The following is a 13494-nucleotide window of genomic DNA, read 5'->3' as shown; positions in this document are numbered from 1 at the left end:
ATGTACAGCTCTCAGTACACAAGGCAGGTACTATCAGTGACTGATAGCGATCAATCACTGATAACATCTCTGCCACGTACAATTAGGTGCAGAAAAAGCACAGATTTAAATATTGACTCATCAGTAGGGATGAGCAAACTCGTGTTTTCTAGTTCGGTGTACAAGGTTCGGGTTATCTAAGAAGTCCGTTATGGATTCCGCTACCAGGGACCATAACTTATGATCCGTGGTAGCGGAATTCATAATGGAATTCTTAGATAACCTGAACCTTGTACACTGAACTTGAAACACAAAGTTCGCTCAACACTAATCATCAGTGATTTATAACATTCTGTGTGTAAGTAGCCTTCAGTCACTGATAGCTGAGCTGTGCAGAGGGCGGTCATAAAGGGGTTATCCCGTGATGAATCTAAAAAATAAAAATGAGACATCATATAATACATGACAATGTCTTCCTAAGAAAGCTAGAACCAGCCCTGTACCTCACATGGATCCAGAGATCTCCCCATTCATTGCTCTGCTAGATTTATATCAAGCTGCAGCTCAGGGGAGTGTCCTTGCTTGATGTGTCCTGTAAGCTTCTATGACTGGTGGCAGTTGAAGGGTGGAACTGAGCATGTGCGTCCACCTCGGCGAAGTGGACAGAGGGATAAGGAAAATAAATAGCAGATAGTGCTGTACAAATAGGTTTTAGTGAATAACTAAGTTGCTATACAAAATGTTTAATTACATGCAAAAAGTGCAAGATCCAGGTTCTTGTTTGAGAAATGTAGAATGTAGAATATTTTTCATGGGACAAACCCCCTAAGTTCAGAAAGGCAGAAATTTAAATGTATAAATTACAAGTTCTAATTCTGAATCTTTCCCCATAAAATATATAATCAATCTGCTCAGCTCCTTCTGCTCTCTAACATGCTGCCTGTAGATTGCACTGCATTTCATGGCGACAGGTTCTCTTTAAATGAGTGTTTTTAACTACTTAGGCTAGGTTCACATCTGCGGTGGAAGCAAAAAACAAAACAAAAAACCTAACAGACCCCATTGTAATGTATGGGATCACTGATGTGCCAGATACGGTGATTGCAGGATTCTATTCCGATGTCCAGGACAGAATACCGCAGATGTGCACTTAGCCTAAGGGATCCTTTGAGTGTCTGTAGCGATCTGCCTCAGTTTTCCTATGGTTTATATCCATCTGGTGCATCAGTTGTGATTCCAGGTGTAAAACAGCGCTGGACACAAAAACACTACAATGCAAGTTTTTCTGTCCAGCGCTTCAGTCAATAGATGCAAACATCATTTGTGTCCAACTCTGCAAGAAATAAAAAAATATACTGGCTGAACACAACGGATATATGTGCACCCAGGCATAAGAGCTACTGAGTGAGCCGTCAGACAGCTCCTCTTTGCAGGGGACAGACCAGCCCCGGGGGGGTGTGAACGCAGATACACAAGACAACCTGTGCAAAGTTTTTGATAACATTAGGAAAATTATTTTTACCTCATAATAAATGTAATATTTTTAAAACAATGTCCACAAAAGCTTTAGCCTTTAAAGTCCACATAGCCTTTAAGCACATACAAAAATCATGTGCCATCCAAAAATGTTAAATTTGATATTATACTAGAACAGCCACGATTAAAAGCTAATGACTGACCTGCCCAGTATAAAGAAAGTAGTTGTTGTCATTCCCAGTAAACATGAACATATTTATGAAGTGAAGAAGGATGCTCGGTGCCGTATTGGATTTTTCTGCAGACCACGCCAGCCACTTAAATACAACCATGAAGACAAGATAACCGAAGATACAGATCATAAAGATGAGCTCGGGGATGAACACTAGAACCAAACTGTAATTCTTTTTGAAGTGCCTGAAAATGCAGAAAATTTAATTATTTCAACACATAGGCATGTACACGGAGAACTATGCTGATAAACCACTATATAATACAAAAAAGATAAAAGGCATTTTTCGAAATCATCAGATGCATTTTAGAATCAGCTACAAAGCCTTGTAGAGCTAGCCCAGCTGAATGTAATGATACCTTTCACGCAGCAATGTGTTGCTTCATGCTGGAGAAAAAGTACTTTAAATCCATATGCAAATTAGTAATTAAGTGCACCAAAGGCGTGCCTAAGCCACTCTGTGTGCACTTGCTCCTCATGTTTCCTATGGCAGCCCCTCTCTCTCCTTTTTAACAGAGAAAGACGAGAAGACTATGCAAGAACCTGGCCGTGTCAATCCTAAAAGGAGAGGAAGGAGTTGGCTGAGGAAGCACGAGGACAGACTCCCTTTCCAGTTGCCCTTAAAGGGGTGGGCACTATACATGCAGATAAAGAGTCTATAAGGGGCAGGAGGTTTGTACTGTGCTGGGCAAGCAGAAATGCTAAGGAGCAACTATCTACTCTCAACAATTCGAGATCTTGCCCTGTCAATGTAACCTATTCCAAGCAAACAAAATAAAAACATACAAAAATGGCCACTGGAGAAGTAGTCTTTAAAAAGGACTCAGAGTGGTATAAAAATATAACAGAATGCATACTCACCCACACTGATCCCCTGACGCTCACATTCGTATGCATACCGGCAGTGGTATGGGGGCCCCATAGCAAGGATCAAACACAGGACAGAAGGGTTTCTGCCTAAACCCCTTTCAATGACCCTTGGACCATTTTTTCCATTGCCTCCTTTGCGTGTTTTACCCTCAGTTGTGTCTTTAGAGGGTAGAGTCCTGACCAAGTTTTCACCTCCAGTAGAAGAGGAGATGATCCCAACTAAGACTGGGCCCCATAGCAGTCCCATGGTCTGCAGCTATGGTAGTTACGCGGCTGCATACCAGGTCCCTGCTGCTTTTCTATTTTCTGGTCTGCTCTAGACACGCAGGAAATGCCTGCCTAGCTAATCACTGGCTGCGTAGGGCACCACTGCCACCAGTGATTTGCCAAGAATACATCTGCAGGCAATTCCTTGGTGTTGAGAGCAGAGCAGGAACTGTAGAGTAAAGACACAGGCCAAATGCACACGGCCGTGTTCCGCGGTATGCCGGGCTGGATTCCTGTTCAGAGCAGGAGCGCACGGCGTCATTGGTTGCTATGACGCCGTGCGCTTCATGCCGCTGCTGCACTACGGTAATACACTCGTATAGTGTATTACTGTAGTGCAGCCGCGGCATGAAGCGCACGGCGTCATAGCAACCAATGACGCCGTGCGCTCCTGCTCTGAACAGGAATCCAGCCCGGCATACCACGGACCGCTCTCGGCCGCGGAACACAGCCGTGTGCATTCGGCCTAAGGGTCTGAACAGGTGCGGCAGGGGATCAGTGAGGGTCAGCATGGCATTTTTTATTTCACACTACACCTGTAAGTGGGCGATAAGTATAAAAAAGCAGCTACTGTGCTACCCCTCTTATATGGTTAAGGAGATGTAGTGTCACATATGTAACCGATAAAACATTTAATATTAAAGGGAGGGTGCAGAGGCTTAAAGGGTTTCTATCACTTCGTTTCACATAATTAGCTGTCAGACACTAGCGATCCGCTAGTGTCTGCTCTGCCAAACCATCCTAATATAATTGATTTTGGGGCAGCCGTTTTGCTAAAAAAAATAACTTTTATTAATATGCTAATGAGCCTCTAGGTGCTATGGGGGCGTCATTAGCACCTAGAGGCTCCGTCTACCTTCACAAACTGCCGCCGCCCAGCGCGTCCCTCCAGCCCGCCCATCTCCTCCGGAATGCGATCCTCCCTGTGAGCGTATGTATTCGGCGCATGCGCAGTGAATGTCTGACCGCTTCCCTGCACAGACATCTCCACTGCGCCTGCGCCGATGACGTCATAGTGCTCCGAGTAACAGGCGCAGTGGAGATGTCTGTGCAGGGAAGCGGTCATACATTCACTGCGCATGCGCCGAATACATACGCTCACAGGTAGGATCGCATTCTGGAGGAGATGGGCGGGCTGGAGGGACGCGCTGGGCGGCGGCAGTTTGTGAAGGTAGACCGAGCCTCTAGGTGCTAATGACGCCCCCATAGCACCTAGAGGCTCATTAGCATATTAATAAAAGTTCTTTTTTTAGCAAAACGGCTGCCCCAAAATCAATTATATTAGGATGGTTTGGCAGAGCAGACACTAGCGGATCGCTAGTGTCTGACAGCTAATTGTGTGAAACGAAGTGATAGAAACCCTTTAAAGAAGTTATGCCAGAATGGGCAAATCCCCACCACTTGGCAGGACCTGTAAAGGCAAACTTCCTTAGGCTACTTTCACACTCGCATTTTGTGCGGAACAGTCATGGACGGATCCTTTCAGATAATGCAACCGTCTGCATCTGTTCAGAACAGATCCGTTTGTATTATCTTTAACATAGCAAGGACGGATCCGTCTTGACCACCATTGAAAGTCAGTGAAAACGGATCCGTCCCCATTGACTTACATTGTGTGCCAGGACGGATCCGTTTTGCTCAGTTTCATCAGACGGACACCGAAACACTGCAAGCAGCGTTTTGGCGTCAGTCTCCAAAGCGGAATGGAGACTAAACTGATGCATTCTGTCGAGGACACACAGGAAATCTTCTGGTAAAAACACTGTCACAAGGGTAAGATAGTGAAATCCTTGTAAGGTGATAAGTGGTTATAGTAAAGAATATCTAGATCAATTATATTCACTTACAGATAGTTAAAAGCACTCAGTACTACCCCAAACGTCATGTGTACCACTCCTAGAATAATGGACATCTTCATTTTGAAAGAGTTGAGGAAAGTGAGGCGATTTGATGCCAAATTCCAGATCTTAAAAAAAAAATTAAAAAAAGGAATAAAAACAGAAAGTTAGCACAGCAGGAAGGTGCCGCTAATAATTAACAATATGATATATATTTAGAAAATGGGATACACAGTCCATAAGGGTACAGCCACGCGGTCAGGTTTCCTGATACAGTTTTGAAGCTAAAACCAGGAGTGAATTCACAAAAAGAGGAGAAGTCGTATCTGTCCTTTATACTTTCTCCCCTTTTATGATCCACTCCTGATCATGGCTTCCAAAACTGCATCAGGAAATCTGACAGTGTGGACGTACCTTAAAGGAATTGTCTCATTTCAGCAAATAGCATTTATAATGTAGAGAACTTTAAAGGGGTTATCCCATCTTAGACAATGGGGGCATATCGCTAGGATATGCCCCCATTGTCTGATAGGTGCGGGTCCCACCTCAGGGACCCGCACCTACAAGAAGAACGGAGCCGGGAAAAGTTGTGGCTGGAGGACCCAGAGTTTCTCGGGGTCCGTCCACCACCAGGCACAGCTCCCCGCCTCTCCCATTGAAGTGAATGGGAGCGCACCGCTCATGCGCGGCCACCGCTCCCATGCATTTCTATGGGGCCGACGGAAATAGCCGAGCCAGTGCTTGGCTATTTTCGGCGGCTCCATAGAAATGAATGGAGGGCGGCTGCGCATGCGCAGTGCGCCCTCCTCAACTTTCTCCACTCCGTTCTTCTAGCGATATGCCCCTATTGTCTAAGATGGGATAACCCCTTTAATACAAGGCACTTACTAATGTATTGTTATTATCCATATTGCTTCCTTCGCGGTCTGGATTCATTTTTTCAACACATTACACACTGCTTGTTTCCATGGTTACGACCATCCTGCAATCCATCAGTGGTGGACATGCTTGCACACTATAGGAAAAAGCACCAGCCTCTTTGGTGGCTGGGACCGTTGGAGCGCACATAGGCTGGTGCTTTTTTCTATATTGTGCAAGCATGACCACCACTAATGGATTACAGGGTGGTCTGTAACCATGGAAACGAGCAGTGTATAATGTGATGGAAAAATGAATCCAGCCAGCAAAGCAGGCAATATGGAAAAACGAGATTTTTGTATAACTTACCAGTAAAATCTCTTTCTCGCTCTTTCCTTGGGGGACACAGGAGACCTTGGGAATAGCTCATCTCCCTAGGAGGCGTGACACTAAGTGAAGACTGTTAAGCCCCTCCTCCACAGCTATACCCTCAGCCTGGAGAGAGAGACTGCCAGTTGCGTGTCCAAGTAGTGAGAAAAGGCAAAGTCCAAAAAGTGGAACCAACAAGCCAACTACCCAAAGGGTAAAACAAACTCGGAAACAGTCAGAGAAGAACAAAGAATGGGTGGGTGCTGTGTCCCCCAAGGAAAGAGCGAGAAAGAGATTTTACTGGTAAGTTATACAAAAATCTCGTTTTCTCGCCCAGTTTCCTTGGGGGACACAGGAGACCTTGGGACGTTCAAAAGCAGTCCAAAGGGGGAGGGACCACAGCACCAAGGCGAAGCACCCGAAGGCAACAAAAAACCGCCGCCTGCAGACCAGGCGGCCCAAGGCAGCATACGCCGAAGGCCGAGTATGCACCCTGTAGAACTCGGTAAGGTGTGCAAGGAAGACCAGTGACCACCTTACAAATGCATGGCCGAAGCCTAATGCCTCCGGCCCAGGAAAAACCGACAGCTCTGGCAAAATGAATGGTGACACCAAAAGCAGAACCCTGCCCTTGGTGCGACAACCACAGCAAGAGCCACACTGAGAAAGCGGAGGAAAGCCACCCTGGAGGCCCTCAACCCCTGCGCGGACCTCCTGGGAACACAAGAGACCGAACGTCGACAAGAGTCGGAGATCTCCAAGTAAAAAACTGCAAGGCCCAAACAACGTCCAAATCGGTGAAGTGTCCGTTCCCGGGGGTGGGAAGGGGAGGACGACTGCCTCAATGAAATGAAGGACAAACACCACCTTCCGAAGGAAGGAAGAGACGGAATGGAGAACAGCCCTGTCCTGGGGGAAGACAGAAGGCTCGGAACAAGAAGGGCCGCCACTCAGGCACCAGTCAGAGACACGATGGCTACAGAAACCCAACCGTACAGGACAGAAGGAGTAGAGAGGACTTCTGTAACGGCTCCAAGGAAAAATTGGAGCGCCAAGAGCCCAGTATGTGGTTCCCAGGACGGTAACGGAGGGCAGTACAAAGGAACCCAAGAGCCGCTCCATGGAAGAAGTTCCTGACAGGCCCAGAGGGTCGGGGAACGCTGAAAGAGGAAGGACAGGAACGACACTTGATACCTCAAGCAACGGAGTCCCAGCCCCAGGTCCAGGCCGGGCTGGAGAAAGACAGAACCATGGAGAGAGAAAGGCAGAGTGGGGGAACGCCCAGCTTCCCACAGAACCCCAGGTAAAGTCCTAAGTCCTACCACAGATCCTGGACGAAAACTCGGCTAGAAGCGAACACTAGCGAGCTCACTAGAGTCGCCTGGGCAAGCGGGCGAAAACCCAATGATCAGTAACACGGGCAGAACGGTCGGTAGAACGGGTCCCGTCGGCCCCGAACAATGTTGTCCCGTATCCACCCGGAGTGGGGGAGCAGACGGACAGGAACCGAAGGGTCCGCCCAGCAACCGCCCGATGCCAGGACAAGACAGGCTAAAGCCCAAGCCGATGTAGCCACCACAGGAAGACGGACTAAATGGTAGTCCTCCCAAGTTACCGAGAAGGTAAATCCATAGCAGAAACATTGCCTAGAATGGAAAAAACGCAATCTGCACCCAGCGGGAGGACAGAATGCGGTAGACCCGTTAGATAGGTACACAGCTAGTACAGTCAGTGTGGACAAGACACCAGAACCATCCACCTGAACAACCATGCTCTTCCCAGAGGGGAGGGCAGAGAAGGAACATCCTCTGAAGCGTGGCCGGAACAGAAGCCACATCGGAGAGATCCGTACTGAGTGGGAGCCAAACCGAACCGGCGAGAAAAGGCAGTCGAGACAGAGGCCGGGATAACACCCTCCAAAAGAAAGGAGGAGTGGGCATAGAGAAGCCATAGGACAGCTCAAAAGCAGAACCCCGCTACACTGAGACGCCCGGTTCACCGCTTCGCAGAAGGCGAATATCCTGAAGAACTCAAGGTGGATGTCCTCCGGACCTGGGTAAGCGAGCACCCAAGAGAAGTTGGGTGACCTTTCCCAAGAAGAGCGGCCCGAACCTGGTAGAAGGAAATAGTAGTAGGCGAGGGGACCGTAGTCCCGCCAGAGCCAACATAGAATGCGAAGGGCGCTGCAGACAGCACTCTCGACCATGTGACCACTAGCGCAGGGAAACAATGCTGCGGGAAGACGAATGGGTACGTGTCTAGGAACCACGAACACTCCCCGGCGGAAGGGCCAACGAAATGAATGAGCACCGCCCAGCTCTGAGCAGTAGCGAGCAGGTAGAGGCCGTCTACTTATATATAAGGCATTCATTTATTGTTTGTTGGACAACACCTTAGGCTTACACAGGTGGACAGAATGATCTCTTTAGAGAATAGTGCAAGGCTTGCTGCAAACACCGTCTCCCAAGAGAAAAAAATATGTCGCAGGAGGAAAGGAGGGATACGTACGAGTAGCCCCGTAAGCAGTGAGAAGGCCAACCCATCTACGGGACGAGAGGGTATACACGGCCCAAACAACGCACAAAAACGTCCACTCACTGCCAAAATATCACTCAGCGAAGGCCAGCCAGAGTGCCACAGTATCTACGGAAGTGCAAAGTGCAAACTGAAAAGGAGTTATGCACAAGACTAGTATGGTATGCGATGGAACGCAAAACTGACCGCCCCGAAAGGGGGGAAATGTACCTGGCAAATTGCAGTCGGCAAGGGTGCAAAAGCCCGCCCCAAAAAAAGGGGGGAATGCCCAAGGCCGTACCTACGTCAGAGAAGTAGGGCATACCATACTTCGCCCCGAAGGGCGCCATGCACATAGCCACACAGTATCCAGCAGGAATGCAGGAGGTCCACCTAGTGAAAGGGGGACATGCACAGGGCTATCCTAGCATTAAGTGAGTGTGCAACAACTCACCCAACACCGAAACTTCGTGAGAGTGTAACTACTCCCAATGAAGGGGAACATGTGCAAGTCCAATACGGCACATACAAGGACAGCCTTGGATCTCGTGAGCGTGCAAAATTCCGCCCATGGAATGAGGGGTGGTCACGCACAAGGCCAGCACGGTATCCAATGGGAGCGCAAGCGTTCCACCCATGTTAGAGGGCCATGCTCAAGGCCAGCAACGTATCCGGTGAGAGTGTAGTATGCCGCCCAGAAAAGAGGGGGGGGGGGGGGCCTGCACACGGTCAGCATCGCATCCAGGGAGAGTGCGATCAGTCGGTGAGAATGTGTGCATGTCACCTGAAGGAGGCGTGCCCATGGCCGGCAGCGAATCCAGTGAGAGTGCGTACACCGCCCACGGAAGAGGGGTCATGCATATGGCCGGCAGCGGATCCAGTGAGAGTGCAAGCACCCCGCCATGTATGGGGTTCATGCACATGGCCAACAACGTACCGGCGAGAGAACATCACCGACCGAGGGAGTGTATGTATGCCGCCACAGGGAAAATCCAATGAGAGTGCATCATACCACCTATGGAAAGTGGTCATGCACATGGCTGGCAGTGAATCCAGTGAGAGTGCCAAATGCCGTCCACGGAAGGGAGTCATGCCTATGGGCGTCAGCGAAATCAGAGAGTGCAGCATTCCGCCTATGGAAGGGGGTCACGCACATGATCGGCAACGAATCCAGTGAGAGTGCAGCGTTCCACCAATGGAAAGGGATCGTGCACATGGCCAGCACCGTATCTGGTGAGAGTGCAGTATTCCGCCTAAGAAAAAAAGGGGGTCATGCACAGATCGCAACGAATCTAGTGAGAGTGTAGCGTTCCGCCTATGGAAGGAGGTCGTGCACATGGCCAGCACCGTATCCGGTGAAACTGCAGTAGTCCGCCAAAGAAAGGGGGATCATGCACAAGGCCAAACCGTAGCCAGGGAGAGTACAGTATCCCGCCCAGAAGGGGGGTCCCGCACATGGCAGTACCATAACTGAAGAGGGTGACGAATGCTGCCTACAGAAAGGGCCGCATGCACTTGACCAGCGCCGTATCGTGAGAGAGGGCTAGGAGGGTAAAATGACCCTGGCAGCGCCGCAGCCGGGGAGTGCGACATGCCGCCTAGGGAAGGGGGGCATGTACTGACATGAGGCTGCAGCGTCCTGCGCAGCCCACAAGTTATATATATAAAAAAAATTTTTTTTTTTTTTTATTTTTTTTTTTTTCTATATATATATATATATATATATATATATATAACAGAAAGGGGAGCCACCTACAGGAGCACTGGGGGGTTCCATACAGGCCCATCTGAAGCCGGCCTGTACCCAAAGGGTTAAACAGGGATCCGGCCAGGAGGGCGGCGCTGCGATCTCCTGGGGGCAGCCATACAGGCCCATCTGAAGCCGGCCTGTACCGCGGCGCTGCGATCCCCTGGGGGCACCCATACAGGCCATCTGAAGCCGGCCTGTACCCAAAGGGTTAACAGGGATCCGGCCTGGAGGGCGGCGCTGCGATCCCCTGGGGGCGGGGGAACCTCCCGGCGGGAAGAATTCCCGCCTGGAGAAGTTCCAGCCCCCTCCAACAGAGGCCGGAATTTTGCGGCCTAGTAATTGTAGGCCGTGAAGCCGGGGCCTAAATTATTAGCGGCGCCCGGCTGACCGGGGCCGCACAGTATTCAAGTACCGGCCGGGGAACGAAGCGGCGCATGCACATGCCGGCCGCGGGTGCCCACCCCGCGGGCCGGAAGAGCCGGGGACCCGGATAGAGCGCCGGGATCGCGGCCGTAAAGCCTGCGGTGCCCGGCCGACCGGAATGTTCCGACGGTCGGCCTGGGGCTGTTGAAGCATAGCGCTCATATTGCAGGCCGCGGGTGCCCACCCCGCTGCCCAGAAGCGAGGACCCTGCGCTCGGCAGCCATTTTACCCATGGAGCGGGCCCTGGCTTATAACAGCGCACCATGTGGCCAACAGCCACAACCACCTTGCCCTTGGGCCGGTGCCCGTGAGGGCAGAGGAGGGTCAGGAGCAGCAAGGCTCTGGCCCTGAAGCAGTAGCCGGTAAGAGGGAGGGGGACCCTGAGACCGGGTGCCTGTGAGGGTGGGATGCCTGCATAACCCCTCCGTCAGGGGCAGCTAGTTGCGGACCACTGCAGCTCCCCAGGCATTCTTCTTGTAGGGAGAAGGGTGCCAATGACCTATGGAGGCCAGGAGAGAGGGAGCAGAATGTCGCCCTGCGGCAGCCCAGGGGCCAGCCTAGGTCTAGCAGGGACAGAAGGGTCCATAGGCCCAGTATAGGGTCAGGCACGCAGGAGACCGGGGGGGACGGGGACGTTGGGCTGGAGCAGCCAATCTCTCACCATAGACGTCTTCACCCTCGGTCCGTTCCAGCAGGGTCGCCCCTTCAGCTACTGGCACCGTAGTGGCAGGACGCTGGAAGGGGGACTTGCCGTGCGGGCGACCCTTGCGCTGGCGGGATGTAGGGGAGCTAGGCTGCCCTGATCCACCTTGCCTTCTGTGGGGGAGGCAGCCGTGCGGGTGACCGGCACTGGCGCAGCTCAACCCCGGGAGAAACAGAGAGGTCTAGTGCGTCTCTGTTGTCCCTGATGATCTGGAACAAAAAGAAAAGAAAAAAGTAAAAATCTAAAATTTAAACAAGGAGAAACCAGCCCTGCAGAGCAGGGAGTGTCTTGCCTCCTTGGACACTAAGCAAAAACTGGCAGTCTCTCTCTCCAGGCTGAGGGTATAGCTGTGGAGGAGGGGCTTAACAGTCTTCACTTAGTGTCACGCCTCCTAGGGAGATGAGCTATACCCAAGGTCTCCTGTGTCCCCCAAGGAAACTGGGCGAGAAATTACAATTCATTAGTAAGTGCCTTGTATTAACTTTCTCTACATGATAAATACCATTTGCTGAAGTCAGAAAACCCCTTTAAAAGGTACTAGTTGGTAAGAAAAAATAAATAAAAAAAGTTCAGATATACCGTAGTGTACTCACTGGATCTATTCCAAAAGGATACACTCCCATGACAACTCCTGTTACATTGGGGTCCAGAGTCAAATACTCACTGGATAAATCTTCTTTACTGGTGCGAAAATAAAATTTGATTAGGACATGCTGACAAATTTCATACATCAATTCTATAGTCTGCTTGCCAATTTAGCAGTTCTACCAAGATGGCCTAACCTTGGCTCCTCCATTCAAACTTGCCAATGTGTATAGGATATACTTACTCCCAAACTCCTGCTGCAAACATTGCTGAAACGTTCCAACTGGAGCCGAATATGTTCAGCGACTTTGAAAAGCAGTCATTGTAGATAAGCCCGGTATAGACAGAGAAGAGCCCCATCAGCAGAATAATGTAACGTCCCTCAAAAAAGGCCTTCATGAACTATTACAAAGAATAAAAAGCTCAAAGATGTAACACCAACTCACAGACATTACAGCAAGTGTATAGCGATTGTAAGCACCAAGCAGATCTATTTTGCTTAGAATGAAGCTGGGCCAAAGCTGGACACATGGGCGTTCTGCTGGCCGAACGATGGTTCGCCTGACAGTTCTACCTCTCCCGATCCTCTATTACAGATGCATTCTCAGCAGTTTGCACATGGAGCTAACCGGAAGAGGGGGAAAAAGCAGCTTCTTCAAGACTGAAGGCAGCTGAAATCCAACACACTGATCCATATCTTCCCCAGTGAGGGCAGAGTCAGGAGGCCCCATACACTCCGAATAAGCGGGTTAGGCCTAGATCTTGCTGGCCATCCTGTATGGTCACAGCTCAACCCACATAGCCTTCCCACATAATGCACCAACTCGTATTTGGATTGACCTATAGCTGTAATGATTAAAAGTGGTAAAAACCATACAGGAGGTGACTTATGGCAATGTTCGGAATATTTTATATGGATTAATTAGTGGTTTAATTTTCTATTATAAAACATTTTTAATAATGAAAACATACAAAAACGTCCACTGGGGGGAAAAGTCTTAAGAAAGGGCTCAGACTCAGAGTGGTATAAAAAAAGTTATAGGAATCCATAGTCGCCCACATCGATACCCTGTCAATCCTTTTTGGATGCTTTCTGGGTCCCAGCTGCTCTCCACACACAGGAAATGCCTGCCTAGCCAATCACTGGATGCAGCAGGCACTGCTGTTTAGATTAGACCACAAACTAGAGTAGAGGAGACCCTATAAGCATCCGAACAGGGCGGCAGATCAGTGAGGGTCTATTCACACGTCCGTAGAATGGGTCCGCATCTGTGGTGCGGACCCATTCATTCTCTATGGGGCAGGAATGGATGCGGACAGCACACAGTGTGCTGTCCGCATCCGCATTTCCGGAGCTTCCGGTCCACGGCTCCAGAAAAAAATAGAACATGTGCTATTCTTGTCCACAATTGCGGAAAAGAATAGGCAGTTCTATGGGGGTGCCGGCCGGGTGTATTGCGGATCCACAATACATTATGGACGTGTGAATGAACCCTTAGAGCGAGTATGGCCTTTTTTTATTTATTTTTTTATTACAATTCAAAGCCCTTTCTAAACAGGACATCCCCCCCCCCCTCCTTTACGCTAGGACAACCTCTTTATAAAAAAATGAAGATATTAAAGAGAATGT

The 13494-nt window shown here is 49.7% G+C and overlaps 1 protein-coding gene across 2 annotated transcripts in view; it reads right to left on the bottom strand.

Moving 5' to 3' along the window:
- The window catches only part of ATP6V0A2 (ATPase H+ transporting V0 subunit a2), a 61709-nt gene that overhangs the window by 12255 nt on the left and 35960 nt on the right, over positions 1-13494 (bottom strand). For both annotated transcript variants that reach the window (XM_040416215.1, XM_040416216.1), the window contains exons 12-15: positions 12109-12266; positions 11873-11960; positions 4672-4790; positions 1659-1872 (exon numbers count right to left, since the gene is read on the bottom strand). In XM_040416215.1, the coding sequence (XP_040272149.1) occupies positions 1659-1872; positions 4672-4790; positions 11873-11960; positions 12109-12266 (579 nt within the window). The remainder of the gene's footprint in view (positions 1-1658; positions 1873-4671; positions 4791-11872; positions 11961-12108; positions 12267-13494) is intronic.

This window comes from Bufo bufo, chromosome 2, assembly GCF_905171765.1.
Source record: "Bufo bufo chromosome 2, aBufBuf1.1, whole genome shotgun sequence".
NCBI classification, from domain to species: Eukaryota; Metazoa; Chordata; class Amphibia; order Anura; family Bufonidae; genus Bufo; species Bufo bufo.
Note: the sequence above shows the minus strand (reverse complement) of the source record. Positions and strands in the feature narration are given on the sequence as shown.